Raw genomic sequence first — 22,783 nt, forward strand, 5'->3', positions numbered from 1 at the left:
ACAGGCCTATTTCACTAATAAATATAGATGGTAAACTTTTAGCTAAGACATTGGCTTTACGCTTGGCTAAGGCTCTCCCTTTTATTATAGGTATGCACCAAACAGGGTTTGTTGCTCAGAGACATTCCTCTAATAACACTAGATTGGCTTTTCATATGTTGAATTTAAAAAAAGCCATGAAAGATCCGGCCTTTTCTGTGTCATTGGATGCAGAGAAAGCCTTTGATCGAGTAGAATGGAACTTCATGTATCAAGCAATGATTTGGTATAGGTTCAGGATTTATACAAATGATTCAAACGTCGTATAGCTCCGCTGTTGCTAGGTTGTATATTAATAATTTTTCAGAACGCTTTAGTTTGCAGAGGGGGGTTAGACAAGGCTGTCCCCTATCTCCTTTACTTTTTGATATTATTTTGGAACCTTGTTATTAGCTATTCAGCAAGTGAGGGAGATACATAAGAACATAAGAGGTTGCCTCCGCCGAGTCAGACCAGAGGTCCATCTCGCTCAGCGGTCCGCTCCCGCGGCGGCCCATCAGGCCTAGTTGCCTGAACAGTGTCCCTGACTAATTCTGTACTGTCTCTAATCCTATCCCTATAACCTACCTCTACTCCTATCTATACCCCTCAATCCCTTGGTCTTCCAGGTACCTATCTAAACCTTCTTTGAAGCCCTGTAGCGTGCTCCTGCTTATCACATCCTCCGGTAGCGCGTTCCATGTGTCCACCACCCTCTGGGTGAAAAAGAACTTCCTGGCATTTGTTCTAAACCTTCCCCCTTTCAATTTCTCTGAGTGCCCCCTTGTACTTGTGGTTCCCCATAATTTGAAAAACCTGTCCCTATCTACTCATTCTATGCCCTTCATAATCTTGAAGGTTTCTATCATGTCTCCTCTAAGTCTCCGCTTTTCCAGGGAGAAAAGTCCCAGCTTCTTTAGTCTGTCAGTATATGAGAGGTCCTCCATACCCTTTATTAGCTTAGTTGCTCTTCTCTGGACTCTCTCAAGTACCGCCATGTCCTTCTTGAGGTACGGCGACCAGTACTGGACACAGTACTCCAGGTGCGGGCGCACCATTGCACGACACAGTGGCAGGATGACTTCCTTCGTCCTGGTGGTGATACCCTTTTTAATGATGCCCAACATTTTGTTTGCCTTCCTCGAGGCTGCGGCGCACTGCGCCGACGCCTTCAATGATGTGTCTACCATCACTCCCAGGTCTCTTTCAATGTCACTCACCCCTAGCGGTGATCCCCCCATTATGTAAGTGAACATCGGGTTCTTTTTCCCTACGTGCATGACCTTGCATTTCCCTATGTTGAAGCTCATTTGCCACCTTTTTGCCCACTTTTCCAGCGCTGTCAGATCTTTTTGGAGATCTTTGCAGTCCTCCGTGTTTCCAATCCTGCTGTATAGTTTGGTGTCGTCCGCAAATTTAATAACCTCACATTTTGTACCTGCCTCCAGGTCATTAATAAATACATTGAATAGGGGCGGTCCAAGCACCGACCCCTGCGGAACTCCGCTCGTGACCCATTGCCAGTCTGAGTAATGGCCCTTTATTCCAACCCTCTGTTTCGTGTCCGCCAGCCAGTTTTTGATCCATCGGTGGACCTCCCCCTGCACCCCGTGGTTCCATAGCTTCCTCAGCAGTCTTTCGTGTGGTACCTTGTCGAAGGCTTTTTGGAAGTCAAGGTAAATGATGTCTATAGATTCCCCTTTATCCACCTGACTGTTTACCCCCTCAAAGATACAGGGTATTCCTTATTCAGATCGAGAATATAAAGTCTCTGTATATGCAGATGATATTCTGCTTCATTTGAGAAATCCAGAAACAACCATTCCATGTTTACTTGATTTGATTGTGAAATTTGGAAAATTTTCAGGATATAAGATAAATTTAAGTAAATCAGAAGTTCTTCCACTAAATGTACATTGTACAAAAGGTTTGTTTGATTCATTTCCTTTTGTATGGAAGGAAGATGGACTAAAATATTTAGGAATTTGGATAAAAAAATACGCTGGAAGACACAATGAAAGTAAATGAAAAATCTTTATTACAGAAGGTAACAGAAATGTGTGAGCAATGGAATCCTCTACATTTATCTTGGTGGGGGAGAGTATAAACTGTTAAAATTTATTAGTAATCATATTTTTACAAAAAGTTAAATAGTATTCTAACAAAATTTTATTTGGCTGGGTAAAATTGCTAGAATTGCTTTAGTGTCTTTGCAAAAGCCAATTACGGAGGGAGGGGTAAATTTTCCCAATTTTTATAGGTAACATCAAGCATATATTATGCGCCAAAATATGTATTGGGTCCTCCCAGAGCCCATTGAAAATATCCCGGATTGGATATGGTTGGAATGGCGACTCATGTTTCCTCTGCGACTTTGCCATGTTCTTAGTATCAAAATGCCTAGGTTATATTAAGAAAACAGAATATTAGTTGATACATGGAAAACTTTAAGATATGTAAATAATCTAACACCTATTCCAATACATAAATCAACAAATCAAACTATTTGGCTAAACTCCAAGATTCAAATTGGCGGTTTTAAAATCATCTGGAAGCATTAGATGATGGAAAATGTATTATCTAATAGTAAGCTGCTTGAGTTTTCACAGTTGCAACATAAATTTGGTCTTAGTAAATCACAAAGTTTTAGATGGTTGCAATTGAAGCAAGCCATTCAGGCGGGGTTCCCTGAATGGAGAAATCTCAACAATCAATATAGCTTGGAATTCTTATGCTTTCAGGTAGATTTCCTGGGACACCAGGCCGCACAGTGGTATAAATTAACATCTGGATTTGTAAATAAAAAACCAAAAACTGGTCTTCGGGACATTTGGAGCATTGAGATCAAGCATCAAATTACTGCATCTCAATGGTCTCTAATTTGGTCTTGGAGGATGAGATGTACAGTGTCTGCATCTATGAGACAAACTTGGTTTTTTCTTCTTCATAGAGCTTTTTGGATCCCTGTTTCCAAAAATTAGATAGCTCTAAGTCAAATAGATGTTGACACTGTCATCTTGAGGCTGGGACTTTAGATCATCTTTTATTCTATTCATTTATATTGACATTTTGGAAATTGATATGGGGCCAAATAACTAGGTTGTTAGAAAATCCGGTGGCCTTGACATATGATACTATTTTATTTGGCATGTCAATGAGAGCGAAAAGTCGGATTTCTTCAAAAACAATAAGCTTTTGCTTATTATGACTGGAGTTGCCATTCAACAGACTACATTCAATTGGAAAAATCAGAGAAGATTAAATTACAGTTTTTGGTGGAGTTCTGGGTGTCATCTTTATAAAATGGAAAGAACATTAGCAACACAGAGGGGATATTTTGGTAAAGTTTGAGAGGTTTGGGGACCATTAACAGATTTTTTTTTTTTTTAAATAATTCTTTATTCGTTTTCAAATTAAACAACAAGTGCACAAAAGAGTATATTAGAACAAATTATTCCAGAATAGCACTTTGATATCTGCCATATAAACATCTAGTAAAATCAAATAACCCCCCCTACCACCCACCCTTCATCATATTTTCAATAAAAAATATACACATATTATATATCATAGAATAAAATAATATGTACCATTATTTCCAACTCCCTCCCCCCTTTAGTGTGCTAAAAAAAGAAAACGAAAAGGAAAAGAGAAGAATTAATGACTATTCATCACAATATTTTGCCAATGGCCCCCATATTTTTATAAATTTAGTATATGTCCCTCTTTGTACTGTTATTGCTCGTTCCATTTTAAATATATGGCATAATGTATTCCACCAAAATGTATAACTAAGGTTTCTGTGATTTTTCCAATTGTTGGTTATGTGTTGGATGGCAACCCCTGTCATAACTAATAAAAGCTTGTTGTTCTCGGATGATATTTGACTCTTTTTCCTCATCATCATGCCAAATAGAGAGTGCCACATGATGTTCCAATAATGTATTTACTTGAGACCATATTGAATTCCAAAATATCTTAATATAGGGACAAAAATAAAGTAGATGATCTAATGTCCCAGGTTCCAGATTACAGTGCCAGCATCTATTGGACTTAGAACTATCTTATTTCTGTAACCGAACAGGGGTCCAAAACACTCTATGTAACAAAAATAATCAAGTCTGTCTCATAAATGCTGACACTGTACATCTCATTCTCCAAGACCAAATTCATGGCCATGTGTATACTGGTATATATATGCAAAAAAACCTTTTCAAAATTACCCTCCATGCTGAAGAAGATATAAGAATGGGAGCTTCTCAAGAAATCCAACATACTCTTTCCTGGTTTTGTTCTGGTGTACTGGAGGGTTTTATGGTGAGGCTAATGATGTATTGAAAGTTGGCATTCCATAGTTGTATTTTCTTTGTTTTCTCTCCTTTGGATCCCCTGTTTATAACCGTATAGGGGGGGGATGGTGTTTGTTTTCTTTTGATGGGTTGTGTGTTTGTGTATCTATCCTTTTGTGACTGTGTGTACCTGTGGTAGCTAATTACAGGACTGGCAGATGAGAAGGTGCGCTGGGAGGAAACAGTTCAGAACCTGGAATTCATGGTTGACAACATTGCAGGTGACGTAATGCTGTCAGCTGGATTTGTGGCATACCTTGGCCCTTTTACGGTAAGGGTAAACCTTTTTTTCTTTAGCACTCTCCAGACCAGTAGAGGTTAACTTTACGAATGGGTATATATCTAATCATGACCAGCAGGTGGAGACTGAAAACAAAACTTTGGGACAGTATATCCTAGTCCCTCCTCTCTATTTCCCTCAGTCTTCTTTCAGTCTCCAGCAGGTGTTGAGTGATCTGTACCCATCTCCCTTGGTAGGGCTGTTGGAACTTGTTTAGGGGGTTTATTGTCCCTGTTTTTAGCCGGACGGAGCTTGGGCGGACTCTGTTTGGGGGTTCGTCCGACCTCGGGGGTGTCAAACCCGGCGGGTCACGAGCGGGGTCCCTCCCCCCACTTCCTCCACCTCCCCACATTTTTTTAGAGGAGCCTCAGCAGTAAGCCTTGCCCCCTAAATCAAGCAAGGCATATTATTTCGAGAGCCTGTGGAGTCTGTTCTGTAAAAAAAAAAAAAAAAAAAATCCTGAGGTAGTGCTGGTCTGGAGGGTTGTATCCCTTTAAGAAAACTGTATTTTACTGTATTTTTTCAACTAACCGGCACTTTTTTGCAGCTAGGTCGCGTATGGAGCAATGAGCACTTCTAAAGGGAAAAAGTGCTCATTGTGCTCCAGACGCGAGGCACTCGCGGCCGGCCTGTGCAAGCGGTGTTCAGGCCGGTGCGGTGGAGGAGCTCCGTCGGCAGCGGCTGCAGGCGCCCAGAGCTCCCCGCCGATGGTGCCTCGCGAGTCGGCAGGGAACGGTGGGGAAGCCCAGTCTTCTCCGTCCGCCCACGGAGGGATTCCCCAAACCGCCGACGGTCGGGTTTTAGAGGATTCCCTCTCAACTGATTTTTTGACAGCTGATGCCGGCTTGCCTGCTTTAGCGGCTGAGACTATTCAGGTTTCTCAGCCGCTTCAGGCTATGGAGGGAGCTTTTTTGGCGGGAAAACCGCCATCTTCTCTGTCTGGCCCCTCCATTTTGTCTTCCACCTCAGGTGACCTTCCCCCTGTTTTGACTATGCAGGGGCAAGGTTCTGCTGGGTCCCCTGCTGTGGCAGGGAGTCCCTTGGGACCCTCGGGGGTTTTTTCTCCTGATTTTTTCTTTTCTTTATGCAAAGCCTATTTTCAGGCGGCTGGGGGTCCCGGTTGCGCCCAGGGGGTTTCGGGGGGTGGGGTTTCCTCCGCGCTCCCTGCGGCTTTGCCTCTCTCGTCTGACGTGACGTCCCCTCCGCCGCCTCCCTTGTCCAAGCGTCCGCGGGTGTCGTGGGACGAGGATTTGTGGTCGGAGGAACGTGTCGGTCTGGAGGAGGACCTGGACCCTTCTGAGGAATTCCAGGACCCTCTGGAGGGACGGAAGCTGGCGGCGGGTTGTCGGGTTTCCCGTTCTCCAGTGACGAGGCGTCCGTGGTGCGCCTTTTTCAGAGAGATGAGCTGCCTGACCTTATTCAACAGGTTTCTTCGGTTTTGCGTTTTGAGGACGCGCCGCCGGAGACTCCGCGTGTGGGGGACCCTCTGTTACGGGGGATCCGTTCCGTTTCCCGCTCTTTTCCTATGCATCAGGATATTCGGGATATTATTCTTGAGCAGTGGAAAACGCCGGAGACGCCGTTTCGGCTGGCGCGCAGCATGGCTCGCCTGTATCCCATTCCTGAAGGGGATCGGGCTACGTTAGCTTCGCCAGTCGTGGATGCGGTGGTCTCGGCAATTTCCAAGCGGCATACCGTGCCTGTTGAGGGCGGTTCTGCCTTGCGGGACTCTGAGGAGTGCAAGTTGGAGAACATCCTTAAGCAAAATTTTCAGGTCTCTGCCTTTGGGGTCCAGGCGGCTATTTGTGGAGGACTGGTCGCTCGCGCCGTGTTTCGGTGGGCGGAGCGTGTCTTGGATCGAGAGTCTGATGACTGGTCTCTGGTGGATCAGGAGGTAGCGAAGATTGAGATGGCTGCCTCATTCCTCTCAGATGCTCTATATGACTTGGTGCGGATCTCGGCTAAGTCTATGGCTTTTGGCGTGGCCGCAAGGCGTGTGTTGTGGCTGCGCGCTTGGGCGGCGGATGCTGCGTCCAAAGCTAAGCTTACTAAATTTCCCTTTCGGGGGTCGTTTTTATTTGGAGAGGACTTGGATAAACTGATTCAGACTCTGTCGGACTCGAAAGTTCCCCGTCTGCCGGAGGACCGTGCCCGCCCGGCGTCTCGGGGTGGTGCGGCCCGGGGGCGTTTGCGGGAATTTCGCAAGTATCGCCCTGGGCGTGGGGCTGCTTCTTTCCAGTCTCCGGGGTTTTCCCGGGGTCGGTTCTTCCAGCGCATGCAGCCCTTTCGGGGGGCCCGTCGGGGGGCAGGGAATCCCTCCGCCGGTTCCCCCGCTTCCCGTCCTGCACAATGACGCCTTGCCGGTGCCCCCTTTGGTTCCGGTGGGGGCCCAGCTGCGCGACTTTTTCCCCAAATGGGCCGAGATCACGTCCGATCAGTGGGTCCTGGAGGTGGTGCGGGACGGTTATGCCCTGGAGTTCGCCCGCTCTCTGCCGGACTTTTTCCTCGCTTCTCCATGTCAGACTCCGGGGAAGACGCAGGCTTTTCGCCAGACCCTTCAGCGCTTGCTAGATCTCAGGGCAGTTGTTCCAGTGCCCCCTACGGAGTGGGGCACGGGCAGGTACTCCATTTACTTTGTGGTGCCCAAGAAGGAGGGGACTTTTCGGCCCATCCTCGATTTGAAAGGGGTCAACAGGGCTCTCAAGATTCCCTCTCTCCGTATGGAAACTCTGCGGTCGGTCATTCTGGCGGTTCAGCCGGGGGAGTTTCTCACTTCTCTCGATCTGACGGAGGCCTACTTGCATGTTCCCATTCGGGCCTCTTATCAGCGTTTCCTGCGCTTTGCGATCTTGGGTCGGCACTATCAGTTCTGTGCGCTTCCCTTTGGGCTGGCCACGGCTCCCCGGACGTTCACCAAGGTGATGGTGGTCGTCGCGGCAGCCTTGCGGTCGGAGGGCATCCTGGTGCACCCCTACCTGGACGACTGGTTAATTCGGGCCAAGTCGTTGCAGGAAAGCTCCCGGGTTACGGCTCGGGTCGTGGAGTTTCTCCGGTCGCTGGGCTGGGTGGTCAACCTTTCCAAGAGTCAGTTGGTCCCGGCTCAGCGTCTGGAGTACCTCGGGGTGCTGTTCGACACCTCCTTGGGGAAGGTCTTCCTCCCAGAGGCCCGGGTGAGCAAATTGCAATCTCAGATTCGCCTGCTTTTGGCGTCCCGGTGTCCTCGGGCGCGAGATTTCCTCCAGGTCTTGGGGTCGATGGCGGCGTCCCTGGACGTGGTGAGGTGGGCGCGGGCCCACATGCGTCCTCTCCAGTATGCTCTGCTCCGGAGGTGGTCTCCCCAGAGGCACGGGATGGATGTTCCGGTTCCCCTGCGAGGCTTGGCGCGCTGCAGTCTGCGTTGGTGGCTCCGGACCCCTCACCTAGTTCAGGGGGTGGGTCTGGATCTTCCGCAGTGGACGGTGCTCCTTACGGATGCGAGTCTCCTGGGTTGGGGGGCCCAGTGCCTGGGTCACTCAGCTCAGGGGACCTGGTCCGCGGAGGAGGCCTCCTGGTCGATCAACGTTTTGGAGACCAGGGCGGTCCGGCTGGCGCTGTTGGCTTTCCACTCCCTTTTGTTGGGCAAGTCGGTCAGAGTCCTGTCGGACAATGCCACGGCGGTGGCTTATGTCAATCGTCAGGGGGGCACCAAGAGCACTCAGGTGGTGCAGGAAGCGGCTCGGCTCATGGTTTGGGCGGAGTCGCATCTTCTGGACCTCTCGGCCTCTCACATTGCCGGGGTAGAAAACGTTCAGGCGAACTTCCTCAGTCGTCACTTCTTGGATCTGGGAGAGTGGTGTCTCGGCGCCGTGGCGTTTCAGTTGATAGTGCGGGCTTGGGGGCAGCCCCTGATGGATCTGATGGCCACAAGTGGCAACGCCAAAGTACCCCGCTTCTTCAGTCGTCGCAGGGACGGTCTGGCCGAGGGTCTGGATGCTCTGGTCCAACCGTGGCCAACGGAGGGGCTGTTGTATGTGTTCCCTCCTTGGCCATTAGTGGGCAGAGTACTGCTTCACATTGTTTGCCATCTGGGGCTGGTGGTTTTGGTGGCTCCGGATTGGCCTCGTCGTCCGTGGTATGCGGATCTGGTGAGGCATCTGGTGGCGGATCCTCTTCCTCTGCCTCTCGGGTGCGATCTTCTGACGCAGGGTCCCATTCCCATGTTCGACCCGTCTCCTTTTTGTCTTACGGCTTGGCTCTTGAAAGGGGCCGCCTGAGTAAGAAGGGATATTCCGATAAGGTGATCTCTACACTTTTGGGGTCCCGGAGGCTTTCTACCTCTCGGGCTTATGTACGGGTTTGGCGTCTTTTTGAAGAATGGTGCCGAGCGCGGGGAGTGGTCTCTTTTCGCGCTTCTCTGCCTAACATTCTTGAGTTCTTGCAGGATGGCCTGGATAGAGGCCTGGCTTGGTCTTCTCTCCGGGTTCAACTGGCGGCCCTGTCGGCTTTTCGGGGGCTGGTGACAGGTCAGCGTTTGTCGGCCATTCCTGATGTGATTCGCTTTCTTCGGGCGGCCAAGTTGATCAGGCCTCCCATAAGGCCCTCGATTCCCTCTTGGGATCTCAATCTGGTTCTCTCAGTTCTAGTGCGTCCTCCTTTCGAGCCGTTGGATGGCTGTTCGTTGAAGGACCTTACGCTGAAGTCGGTCTTTTTGGTGGCCATTACTTCCGCTAGACGGGTTTCTGAGCTACAGGCTTTCTCTTGTAGGGCTCCCTTCCTGGAATTTTCGAGGGAGCGGGTTGTTTTGCGGCCTGTTCCTTCATTTCTGCCGAAGGTAGTTTCTCCTTTTCATGTCAATCAATCGGTGGTCCTCCCGGTCTTGGGTAGTCGGGAGGGTTCTTCTGAGCAACGGCAGCTGCACAAGTTGGATGTCAGTCGGGTCCTCCGCGCTTATGTGCAGCGGACCCGGGATTTTCGGAGCTCCGATCATCTCTTTGTTCTTCTGGCGGGTCCTCGTCGGGGGGCTGGCGCTTCTAAGGCTACTATTGCACGCTGGATCAAGGAGACGATTGCTTCCGCTTATCTTCTGAGTCAGAAGCCGGTTCCGGAGTTTCTCAAGGCTCATTCCACTCGGGGTCAGGCGGCTTCTTGGGCTGAGGCGTCGCTCGTTCCTCCGGTGGATATTTGTAAGGCTGCGGTTTGGTCCTCCTTGCATTCATTTGTTCGGCATTATCGGGTAGATGTTCAGGTGCGTCGGGACGCGGTGTTCGGTGAGCGTGTTCTGGTATCGGCCCTTCGGGGGTCCCGCCCGTGAGAGGGACTGCTTTGGTACGTCCCATTCGTAAAGTTAACCTCTACTGGTCTGGAGAGTGCTAAAGAAGGAGAAATTAGGTTCTTACCTGCTAATTTACTTTCTTTTAGCTTCTCCAGACCAGTAGAGGTCCCCACCCTGTCTGTTGTTATTGTTGTTGGGGCTGTTTCGCAGGCAGTTTTTGTTTTTTTGCTGCTGGTTCTAGTATTTTTCTAGGGCCGGGGAGAATTAAAGAACAGCGGCTGTGGCTCGGCTGGCTTAGCTGGCGAGCTGTGGGGACATTTTCCTTCGGGTATTTCTCCTCTGCATTTTCCAACAGCATTTGGGTATGTTATTTGTTACTCCTGTTCGGAGTATTGTTTTCTTTCTGTTTTCCAGTTCTTGGTTCTGCTTGGCTATTCGGCAGACTGAGGGAAATAGAGAAGGGAGGATAGTATATACTGTCCCAAAGTTTTGTTTTCAGTCTCCACCTGCTGGTCATGATTAGATATATACCCATTCGTAAAGTTAACCTCTACTGGTCTGGAGAAGCTAAAAGAAAGTAAATTAGCAGGTAAGAACCTAATTTCTCCTTAAATCGGTCATTAAAAAAAGCAGCTGAATTGCACAGTCAGAGAATAGAGGGGTTGACATTCAGCCGGCAGTGCTCAACGTTTTGCTGTCAGCCACTGGAATTATCACTGGAAATTCAATGCCAGGCCATGTCTGGGCTGTAGCATTGAAATTCTGGGTTTGCAGAGCCAGCTAAAGCATAGCTGGTCAAGTGCAGTATTTAGCATTTAACTGGCTACAGAACACTGCATAAACATAGGACTTACTTTTCTGCATTCTATTGTATTTATGTAGCTGTATTGGCTGGTTGTGCTGAAGCTGCCCTTGAAATGCCCCCCAAATAGCTGATTTTGAGATAGACCCTAACTATACATTTTCAGTGGCAATAACCAATGTTACTTAAAATGACCAGTTAGCTTCAAACAGATAATTTAACCAACCAGGAGCCATTTCTAGCTGGTTAAACCACTTTGAATATTGGCCTAATTTTTTTAAATCTTCAGTTTACCCAAGCTGAATTAATAATACAATGTATGATAGCTATTACAGAAATAATCCCCAAATTTCACTTATATTGTGTCTCATTCCAAATACCAAAGGCTCGGGCCTTCATGCTCTCACCCTGTTTTAAGGCCAAGATTATAGTATTAGACTAGCAGGAGATGGTTCTGTCAAGGGGACTTAGATACTGAAGCACAGAAGGTGAGAAGAGCTGACTTTATTGTGGAAGAGCTGACTTTATTCTCATGATAAGAACAGTATTTATGTTCATTTTGAACTATCACCCTTGAAAGACTTTAATTTTTGTTTGTCAAAACCTGGAATTGAGTTCAGCTTCATTTGGGTATTAGAAGAGGACTGCTGAGAGATAAAGTATCTTTCACTCATTTAGCTTATGCGGATTAGTATATTTGGATTGTTTAGTTTTCTTTAGCAACTATCCAGACCAGCATAGATTAATCTTACAAGCGGGTTATAGCTCATCATGACCAGCAGGTGGAGACTGAGACAAAGCTTTGAAATAGTACATATCATGTGACTCCTCACTAATTACCTCTTCTTCTCTCTGTTTCCAGCAGGTGTGGTGAGCTGTATCCATATCCCTTGGTAGGGCTGTTGGAATTTGTTTAGGACTTTTGACCCCTTTTTAGTGCCGGCTTAAGCTTGGGTGGACCCTGTTTGGGAGTCCATCTGACCTCAGGGCGGATCGCGTGCTGGCTCCCTCGCCCCCTTTCCTCCACCTCCCCAACATTTTTTTAGAGGTGCCTCAATGGTAAGCCTTATCCTCTGCTTGGTATAAGGCATACTTTTTGTGTATTAAAAAAAAAAAATCCTGAAGTACTGCTGGTCTGAAGGGTTGTTTTCCCTTCAAATATGCTGTAAATTACTGTATTTTTCAACTAACCGGCACTTTTCAAGGGAAGAAATACTCAATTTGGTCCAGACGTGAGGCACTCACGGCCAGCTTGAAAACAGCTGTTCGCGCTGGTGCGGTGGAGGATCCTCATCGGCAGGGGTGCCAGTGTCCAGGGCTTCCCGCCGCTAGTGCCTCGCGAGCTGACAGTGGTTTGCAGGGAACCCTGGTCTTTCCCTGCAGCCCACAGAGGGATTTCCTATCAGCTGTTACCTTTCACAGCTGATGCTGGCTTCGGCCTGCTTTAGCAGCTGGGAGTTCAGGCTTCCCAGCCGCTACAGGCCCTGGAGGGGTTATTTTTGGTGTTTTTTTTTTTGCCGGTCTTCCTCAGATAGCCCCTCCATCTTATGTGTAGCCTCAAGTGCCTTCTCCCTGTTTTGGAATAACAGGGACAGGTTTCAGCTGGGTCCCCTGCTGAGGCAGGGAGTCCCATGGTGCTGCCGAGGGTTTTTCCCTCTCATTTTATTTTTGTTTTGTGTAATGCATATTTTATCCCAGGACAAACAGGCAGCATATTCTCACACATATGTGACGTCGCTGACGGAGCACCGGTACGGACCACTTTAAAAGTGCATCGCCACTTTAAGTCTTTAGAAAGTTCACAATAGCCCGCATCGCACATGCGCAAGTGCCTTCCCGCCCGACGCAGGGTGCGTGTCTCCTCAGTTTTTTCGTTTTCGCAGAACTAAGATGTGGTTTAATGATCGTTAAACTTTTCTTGCCTACCCTCTCTCACGGCTTTCTGACTTTTAGTCTTTTTTTCTTTAGTGTTTCTTTCTTCTTTAAAAAAAAAAAAAAAAAGCACTCTTAAATTTCCTCGTCTTCAAGTTTGACTCAGTGGGGCCTACTTGTTCACTTCTTTTTTTTTTTCTTCAAATTCTTTATTCATTTTTCCATCTTACAACAATATTATATCATATTAAACTTTTACATATCACTTGAAATTCATTCAATTATGATTTTACATACATAAATTTATTCCCTCCCCACCCACTCTTCCCACAAGTAATTTAATTCAAAATATCATATACATATTGTATTCCTATCTATTAATAAAACCTTTAAAATAACTTTCTACCCTCCCCCTACGTATAAATGTACTTTCAGTGGAAAATGATGTCTATTCATTACAATAATTTGTTCACTTCAGCCTCCGACTTTAATTTTTCTGGGCTGCTGTTTCGCCTCCATGTCAGACTGCTGACTGAGTTTCTTCAAGCGAAGCTGTGTTCTAGCTTCTTTCATTCTTTTGAAGCTACTGCACCGTCTTCAATTTTGTTAAAAAAAAAAAAAAAAAGGAAGAAGAAAAGGATCTTTATTTTTTTCCCCTCATCAACGGACTTTATTGTCCTTGAAGTGGACACTTTTTTTTTTTTTTTTTTTACTTCCCTGCACCAGAGGTGTGGGGCCAAAGTCTCAACACCACAGGATCCAGCGATGTCAACTCTAGTGTCTTTGTTTCCCTTGAACTTTTTCAGCAAAGACTGCTTGATGTCGCTGTCGACTCTGACGCTGATCTCGGCAACACTGCATATATCGACACCAGCAGTACCACCTGCCTCCGGTATTGCATCATGCTCTTTGAGTAAGTGGGCTTCATCCATTGGGACTCAGGTCAAACTAGCATTGAGTCTTGTCATTCCCTTCATTCAGCAGCAGCCCGCCTAAGCGGGAACAGAAAGTCGCTGCTGAATGAAGTCTTCCGGGGCAGGTCTACGGCAGAAGGCTTACCTCGTGGATGCTGTGCCACGGCTGTTGGAACATTTAATATAATAACAACCCAAGAGGGCAGGTGTGGTGGAGTCCTGCTGGGGGATGGGGGGAAGGGAGGGAGGAAGGAAAGAAAGAAGGAAGAACATACTCTACACACTAAAGATTTAAAATTACAGCCACCAGAAGAGGAGGTAAGGTGGGGGAGCTGAACCATCACCAATTTTGGGGGAGACCACAGCTCCTGTGCCCCCCTCCAAAGGTAGCAACACAAATACAGCTACCATCAAATACTAAGTTAATGTCTGAGGCCAAAATGTAATAAAGTAGATATTAGTAAAGGGTGTTTCCTACTCCCCTTTACACTTATATCCATATCACCTCCCTATTTCGAAGGTTCTTCGGAAAGTTTCTGCACTTTCATATTTTTCAGGCTCAACCAAAACATTCTTTTCTGATAGCATTAAGAAGTTAGTACGGCATTGGGAAAAATGTATTGCAAAACAGGGTGATTATGTGGAAAATTTATGTAATTTGCTTTTTTTTTTTTTTTTTTAAATTCTTTATTCATTTTTTTCATCTTACATCAAGTATACAAATACAACATTTGAAATTAAATACATTACTTGAATTTCTTTCTATTATATCATTAAATACATAAATTTATTCCCTTCCCACCCACCCTTCCCATTAATATTTTAATCAATAAAGAAAAAAATTCTTATAAAATAAATATTCTTTTCTATTGATTAAACCTTTAGTAAAATTTAGACCCCCCCCCATCCCCATAATTGTAAATGTACTTTCAATGGAAAATGTAATTTGCTTTTGAAATATATAATAAAAAAATAAAGGTGCAGAAACTTTTTGAAGATCCCTCATAGTAGGACAGATGCAAAACTAACCTTCAGGTGAGAGGGAAGACTCTTCAAGACCACATAGCTCAAAATTCTCAGACCAAAGTCAATTCTGATTCAACCTTTTTATGCTGCTGTAGGACTGACTGTATCATGTTTACATTTTCTTCTATCTGTTAGCCTTCAGGTATTGCTTTATATAAAATATAAAGGTCTTTAAGGGAAAGGTACCTTGCCAAAAAATCTCAATCTTGTGCTTTTGTAGCGAGTATTTTGTCTTTCTAAATAGACATTTTCCCTTTTTGTTGTTTCTCACTTCATTACTCTCATCTCCTTTAGTGAGTCTTTGATTTACGACTTGAACTTATAAACAGAAAAATGAGAACTAAATTTGACTTTTTTTTTTTTCTCTGTAGGGTTATTACCGTGTCAGCTTATGTGAGGAATGGATTCAGAAGATGAAAAAAAATGGAGTACCATGCACCAAAGAGCCTTCTCTCTTTGGGACTCTAGGAGACCCTGTAAAGATCAGATCCTGGCAGGTAGAGGCAGAAAAAAAAAAATCAATGGTGTTTTGACAAGAAGCAGCGTGTCTCTGCATTTTTGGCTGTATGCATCCTTGCCCTTCCAGTGATGTCTTGGACCAAGCTATAATAAACTTATTTTCCATCCTTTTCCCTCTGCCACTCATTTTTTCATTTTCCTGATTCATTACCTTTCTTGTGTTTTCCAAACACAGCTTGTTTCCTACCATGCTAGCATCTATGTTGGCAAGTTGTTCTTGGTAGAAAAGGTAGTATTGAATGTTGATCTTTTATACAGTGTATTTGAGTCATTAAAGGGAAAGAAAGTCCCTTAGGCACAAGTACCAGGTAACAAATGACTTATAGAGGCTGCCACTTGTGTGATGTTTCTTGGCAGTGTGGTTTGCTAGTCGTCATTACCCTCAGGCTAAAGCCAGGTACTCAGTCACTGACTGCAAGTGGATGGATGGCTAAGATGGAGAGACACCATCTACTTAACAGAAATCCCAGTGCAGGATTCAAACTTAGATTATGGGTGCAGTATGAAATTAAAGTTTGATGAACTTCTAGAAATTTCTGGATTGGTTCATAGATACTGAGTTTTTCATTTTGAGATTCTCAGCTCAAATTTTCATGAATGATGAAAGCTTAAATACAACCTTGGGCCAGTTGCAGTTCCAAATGTAAAAGGAGATGGACCTCATTGAAATCAGGAGTAAAATTATCTGAAATTCTGCAAGATCTCAGGGGCAAAAAAACTGAAGCCTTAGCGATATATGCATTTTCTTAGTATACTTTCCAGTCCAGGACCTGCAGATTATGCTCAATGATCAGCAGATGGAGACAGAGAAACAAAGTGAGTGATTCATCCTTCAGGGACACAGTGCAGCCTCAGAATGCTCAGTATTTCTCTGTCTCCAACGAATAGATAATGACAAACTGTGCAACTCCTGACCAGGTCTTAAAACCTAATATCAGTTGAGCAGGGGGTAGTATCTTAGTTTTAATTTTAAGAAGAATTCTGGAAAGAACTAGGGGATCTACATTTGAATTCCAAAAAATTGAAACAATCTACCACAGTACCTGCGTCAATCAAATTCACATGACCACTTCAGGAAAATGTTGCAGACATATCTCTTCTCTCATTAAGCCTATAAATTGCTATTCATAATTATTGTTGAAATTTTGCATGGTATAAGATCTAACATTTGGATAACTGGTAAACATGAGACTGTAATTATTCCTGTTGAGTTGAATTTATGTTGTTCAAGAACTAGGTGCCTCTTTTTCTGTTGAGAAGAAGTAAAGTTTGGTGTGGGAGTGGTGATTGACAGCGAGTGAAGTGCTTGCCAATGACTTGTCAGCTTATTGCTGGTCCCGGCTCACGGGCGCTCAGTCAGTATCCACGTGACCAACAAGGGGGTTACACTTAGATGTAAATAGAATCTATGTGTTGTTGATAGCCTTGGGAGCTATTAGTTTGTTCTCTGAAAATTTAGTTGGGGGGAGGGAGGTATCAAGGGGGTTTGTAAGTTTTGTGGGGAAGGGAGTGAGGGTTCTTTGTTGATGCTCTCAATTTTTGAAGATTTATGAGAGCTTGTAATTTGAATGTTGTTTATGGAACGTTAAATAAGTTACAACAAAATGAGGGCATTTGTAAAGGAGATAATAGCAGCCTATATGTTTTCATCTTCCATTTCTTTTCTTGTCAACAGATTGCAGGACTTCCAAATGATACGTTGTCTGTAGAGAATGGAATGATAACACAATATTCTCAACGTTGGTCACATTTCATAGACCCCCAAGGGCAAGCCAACAAATGGATAAAGAATATGGTAAGGACTATGGATTTGCCAGGGAAAGGTGGCAGTTGGTATGAGTGTGTGGAGTTGTTTTCTTCTAGGGCACAGTAGGCTTCAGATAATTTTTATTGCTGGGTTCAGAATTATCTTTAATGCAAAAAAATATGATCAAGCCATTCCTCTTCTGAAAAAAGCCCACTGGTTGCCTAATATTCCAACGGATTACTTACAAATTACTTTTTCTCACCTTTCATTGATAAGACTGTTAATTTCGTATACAACCCCCCAGAGCACTTTGATCATCTCATCAATATCTTCTTGCAATTCCCTGTATTCAACAGTTAGTGTACGATACGACCGTAAAACAATTTTCTCAGTGGTTGCTTCTACGTTGTGGAACTCACTCCCTTCAAACATGAGGCAAGAAACCAATACTGCTAAATTCAAATCTAACCTTAAAACCTTTCTTTTCAAAGATGTGTATAAGGTTTAGACCTGGAGTCTGATTTAAGTTATAATACGTGCCCTTTTGTTTTTCCCTCCCCCATCAATTTTTTTTTTTATTTTGAGCAATATAATTCCACCCGTCTCCCTTTTGTATCCTGCGTAGTTTCCCTCATGGTGTGTTTTATTTTTATTTTTTTTAATTTTAAATTCTTTATTCATTTTTACATCTTATAAGAAGTGTGCCAGAAAACATTTGAACACATACAATATCACTTGATTGTCTATCATAATCAATTCATATTAATAATATTTAATCCCTCCAACCCATCCCTATTCTTTCATATATAATTCTATACATCATGTACTATAATATATATATATATTCTATTAAACTAAACATTTAATACAAGATAAGAAATCCCTCCCCACTACCCATACTTTGTAATTGTACCAATAAGGGAAAAATGAAATTTACTCATTACAATCTATTAATGGTCTCCAAACCTCCTGAAATTTATTATAATTTCCTTTCTGTGTGGCTAACATTCTTTCCATCTTATATATATGACATAGAGAATTCCACCAGAAACTGTAATTTAATTTACTCCAATTTTTCCAATTAAATGTAATCTGTTGAATGGCATCTCCTGTCATAATAAGTAATAGTTTCTTATTTTTTTGATGAAATTTGACCTTTCTTCCTCATTGACATTCCAAATAATATAGTATCATATGTTTTATATTTTAATTGTGCATGTCAGACTCACTTGTTTTTAGCATTGAATTGTGTAAACTGTTTGGGAATGTTAAGCAGTACAGCAAGCTTAAATAAAACTTGAAAACTTTATTAGTGACTTTGATATACCGCCTTTCCTGCATGGCATAGCAAGGCAGTTTGCAGTGACACAGCTGAGACAATAAACATGTGTTCAAGGGCTAGACATGGTGGAAGGAGCAGCAGTTCCTGGGGGTGGGGGGAAATACTGATTTCAGTTTGCAGGGGGTGCCAGAAACCTGGTTCCACCCTGAAAGTGACCCCCAGTCTTCTCAACATCCTTCCTGGTTCACATAGCATGCTAACAAGATGATGCATCCTATGCATACAACATAGAAGGCTGTGGGGGCATTTCCATTTTGTGGTCCAGAAGAGTGAAATAGACATCAAAAAATTTGGTAGTCTTTAAGAAATTGTTGAAAAAATGTCTGTTGTGTGTGTGTTGCTGTCCTTCGCTTTGTAAAAGGTGGATTATAAATAAACATGGAGGTATTTCTGGTGAGAATAGTTTAGGCAGAATGGGAAGGGGGAAGTTGTGATGTACATCTGTATTTTATAAAATCTGTGGGTAGAGCATGGACACGGACATATTTACACCAGCCTCAGAGTAACATAGTAGATGACGGCAGATAAAGACCCGAATGATCCATCCAGTCTGCCCAACCTGATTCAATTTAAATTTTATCTTCTTTGCTATTTCTGGGCAAGAATCCAAAGCTCATACCCGGTACTGAGCTTGGGTTCCAATTGCCGAAATCTCTGTTAAGACTTACTCCAGCCCATCTAAACCCTCCCGGCCACTGAAGCCCTCCCCAGCCCATCCTCCACCAAACGGCCATACACAGACACAGACCGTGTAAGTCTGCCCAGTACTGGCCTTAGTTCAATATTTAATCTTATTTTTTGATTCTAGACTCTTTGTGTTCATCCCACGCTTAGGTGGAAATGTTTGTCAGCATTTACACATTGTTGGAGCAGGTTCTGCAAACCTAACTTTTAGTAGAACAAAGGCATCTGTTGTCTTTAGAAAATATATAGATAACTTTTCATTCACTCCTAAAGTCTGCAAAAGTGAATTTTCAACCTTGCTTGCCCTGTATCGGTAGCATGAAATATTGCTACACCTTGGGTTTTGGCCACATACCAGTGACCTGGATTGTCCACTGGGCTTGATGGACCATTGGACTGACCCAGTAAGGCTATTCTTAACTTTATTATGGGCTTCAGCGGTGACACTCGTTGCTGAAATAGTATCAGAGCATTGAGATTTAAACGCCCAGCTCCTCATTAGCCTTCACTTAAATCTTATTTCAGCATTTGTTTTAACCCTACTTTACTTAGCCATTTAAACAATTTAATCCAAACTTATCTTAAAGGCTATTTTTGTCTGTCAGCCAGGGGATATTCATCCAACATGTTTCACCAAAACCAGCTTTTTCAAGGATTTCTCCTACAGACAAAAAGCTTCACATTACCTTTCCAATCATTCATACTTTCACATATAATCAAACTACCTCACCTATTCCTGCTGTACTCCATTAAGTGTCCCATCATTTTTGGATAAAAATATGGCTAAGGAATCACCTTTCAAACTTACGTTCTACTTCCTGACATCATTCAACCCTTGAGAGGATCCTGAGGCACTTAATGGATTGCATATTGTCCCCATCACCGCTGTATATGCATTACATGATCTGCCTAAAGATTATTTTGGATTTATGAAACTCTCTCATTATGAGGTACATAATAATAAAAAAAAGTCTAAAAACCCGCCTAAATCAGTACTTTTGATGATCAAAAAGACAGGTCGTCCAAGTACTGATGACGAATATGGTTTTAGACATACCTAAAACCAGATTTGGCCTTTTCCTCTGCCTCTGCCTTTGCGCCCAGAGCAAAAAGGGGCATTTTTGGAGGAATGGGTAGGGCAGGAGGTGAGCCGACCTACACATAGTCATCCAGCAGCCATAATCTAAAAGTTTGACAGTTGCCTGGACGGAACTTATACATTTGCTGAGTTGATCGCGGCTGCCACGATCAGCTCAGCAACCCAGGCAACCGGCCCCCCCCCCCACCAAAACAATAGTGGCAGGAGGGATGGCCATCTTCACCAGCAGGAGAGATGCCCAATCTTTCCTGCTGGCACCCACTAACCCCCCCCCCCCCACACACACACACACCGAATGATCGCAGCAGGAGGGATGCCTAGGCCCTCCTGATGACACCCCCTATCCCCTGAAAGTTTGCCCCCACCCCCACCTGGACCCCCCTCACCCCACCATTCTGCATGCATATTTCTGAGAAACTTTAATTATAGCGTGTTTATAATTGGTTTAGCTGTAGTGTACAGTTTTGACTTTTATGGACTTGTACTCTATTTATTTATTTCTATTGTGCTTATTTGACGAGGTGATCACTTCATTCCTGGAGTGAATAGATGAAAAAAAGTAGGCGTTGGTTTATAAGAAAGAATCTAGATCATGATGGTATATGGGAAAGAATACATAGAGCCTTAAATCAGCATGCCTTAGATGGGAAACAAATCTACAATCTTCTCTTTTTGTAGGAGAAAGATCATGGTTTGGAAGTGATGAAGCTGAGCGATCGGGACTTCCTTCGTAGTTTGGAGAATGCTATTCGTTTTGGAAAGCCATGCATGTTGGAGAATGTTGGGGAAGAGTTGGACCCTGCTTTGGAACCAGTGCTTTTGAAACAGGTAGATCATATTTTATTTCTTCCTAATGTTCAGTTTCTCAGCATGAAAAGCTTGAAATAGGAGTTGAGTAAACATTTCTGGCACATTTGATCCATATGATTTTGAATATATTGCCTTTTGAAGGTTGCAGGAGACCAACTGAGTTGAATATTGTTGCTTTTTTCCAGACTTTCAAACAACAAGGTAACATAGTACTACGTCTGGGAGATACTGTGATTCCCTACCATAGTGACTTCAAGATGTACATCACCACCAACCTACCAAATCCCCACTACACTCCAGAGATATCCACCAAAGTCACACTGATTAACTTCACTCTCTCTCCCAGGTAATCAGTATCTTTGTTCTCTTATTTTTAGCCTTTTCCAGGACAACAATTACTATATTTCTCCTTCCCACTCTCCTAAATTAACATCTAGATTCTTTGTCTTCCCTTGTTTTGAGTTGAACCAGCACCTTACTCATTTTTAAAAATCTTTTGTCCAGAGAAATCTGCTTATTTCCATTGGCCCCTGTTGGTGTAATGCAAATTCATACAAAAATGGGGAAATTTTGTTCAAAATAACAAGGAAGGAACATAAGAATTGCCATAGCAGGACAGACCAAAGGTCCATCAAGCCCAGTATCCTGTTTCCAGTGGCCAACCCAGATCCCAAGTAGCAAAACAGATTCTATGCTGCTTAAGAACATAAGAATAGCCTTACTGGGTCAGACCAATGGTCCATCAAACCCAGTAGCCCATTCTCACGGTAGCCAATCCAGGTCCCTAGTACCTGGCCAAAACCCAAAGAGTAGCAACATTCCATGCTACCGATCCAGGGCAAGCAGTGGCTTCTCCCATGTCTTTCTCCTAGGAATAAGCAGTGGATACTCAAGTCATCTCAATAATGGCCTATGGACTTCTCTTTTAGGAAATTATCCAAACCATTTTTAAACTCCACTTAGCTAACTGATTTCACCACATTCTCTGGCAATGAATTCCAGAGTTTAAGTACACGTTGTGTGAAGAAATATTTTCTCTGGTTTGTTTTAAATCTACTACTTAGTAGCTTCATCGCATGTCCCCAAGTCCTAGTATTTTTGGAACGAGTGAACAACTGATTCACTTTCCACTCCATTCATTATTTTATAGACCCTCTATCATATCACCCCTGAGCTGTCTCTTCTCCAAGCTTAAGAGCCCTAACTACTTTAGCCTCTCTTCATAGGGAAGTTGACCCATTCCTTTTATCATTTTTGTTGCCCTTCGCTGTACTTTTTCTAATTCTGCTATATCTTTTTTGAGATACGGGCTCCTGCAGTCTATCATGCCTCATTCTCCTCCCATCTACCGGCAGTGTTTTAATACTTTTTAAAGCATATTATAGAATATTAATTTGGAATGTATTGTTATACTTAATGTATTATATGAGGGTTAATCAAGTGTGTATTTTTAAGTTCATATGAGTTTATCTGCTACACTTGTTGTAACATGCAAAAATGAATAAAGAATTTAAAACAAATACATTTTAAAGCAAGCGGTGCCAACCAGCCCCAGGAAACTGAAGCGCTGCCTCCAAGCTACGTGAGCCGCCTCTTGGGCGCCGCCACGGATCTGCACGGCCCAGCTGTTGGTGTAAACGTGCAGGCCAAAGAGAGGCCTAACAGCTCACAATGATCTCCAGGCGCAGCCATCAGGTGAAGCGCAGCTCCGCCAATGTGAAAAGGAGCCACGTTGAAATTGGAGGGAACGTGCTGCGGCAGGGCTCCGATTTCGACACGGCTCCTTTTCACATTGGCGGAGCTGCGCTTCACCTGATGGAGGGAGGGAAGGAATGCCGGGCCAAATCTCTGCGACGGCAGGAATTGTTTGGCGGTAACCCACGGGCCAGAGTTTGACATGTCTGCCATAGAGCAATACAAGGGCATTATAACATTTTCATCTTTGTTTTCCATTCCTAAAGGAAATATCAGCATAATACAATAAATATCTCAGAAACCAAAACTCAAATAAACAAAAAAGGTTATGCCAAATATGAACCATTTAAAAATATTTATATACTGTGTTCTTAT

General features: G+C 44.0%; 1 protein-coding gene across 6 annotated transcripts in view; it reads left to right on the plus strand.

Moving 5' to 3' along the window:
• The window catches only part of DNAH1 (dynein axonemal heavy chain 1), an 813,109-nt gene that overhangs the window by 672,851 nt on the left and 117,475 nt on the right, over positions 1-22,783 (plus strand). For all 6 annotated transcript variants that reach the window (XM_033926650.1, XM_033926656.1, XM_033926654.1 and 3 more), the window contains 5 exons: positions 4,507-4,638; positions 14,884-15,009; positions 16,707-16,826; positions 20,582-20,731; positions 20,899-21,059. In XM_033926650.1, coding sequence (XP_033782541.1) covers positions 4,507-4,638; positions 14,884-15,009; positions 16,707-16,826; positions 20,582-20,731; positions 20,899-21,059 — 689 coding nt within the window. The remainder of the gene's footprint in view (positions 1-4,506; positions 4,639-14,883; positions 15,010-16,706; positions 16,827-20,581; positions 20,732-20,898; positions 21,060-22,783) is intronic.

The sequence above is a fragment of the Geotrypetes seraphini genome, chromosome 17, assembly GCF_902459505.1.
Source record: "Geotrypetes seraphini chromosome 17, aGeoSer1.1, whole genome shotgun sequence".
NCBI classification, from domain to species: domain Eukaryota; kingdom Metazoa; phylum Chordata; class Amphibia; order Gymnophiona; family Dermophiidae; genus Geotrypetes; species Geotrypetes seraphini.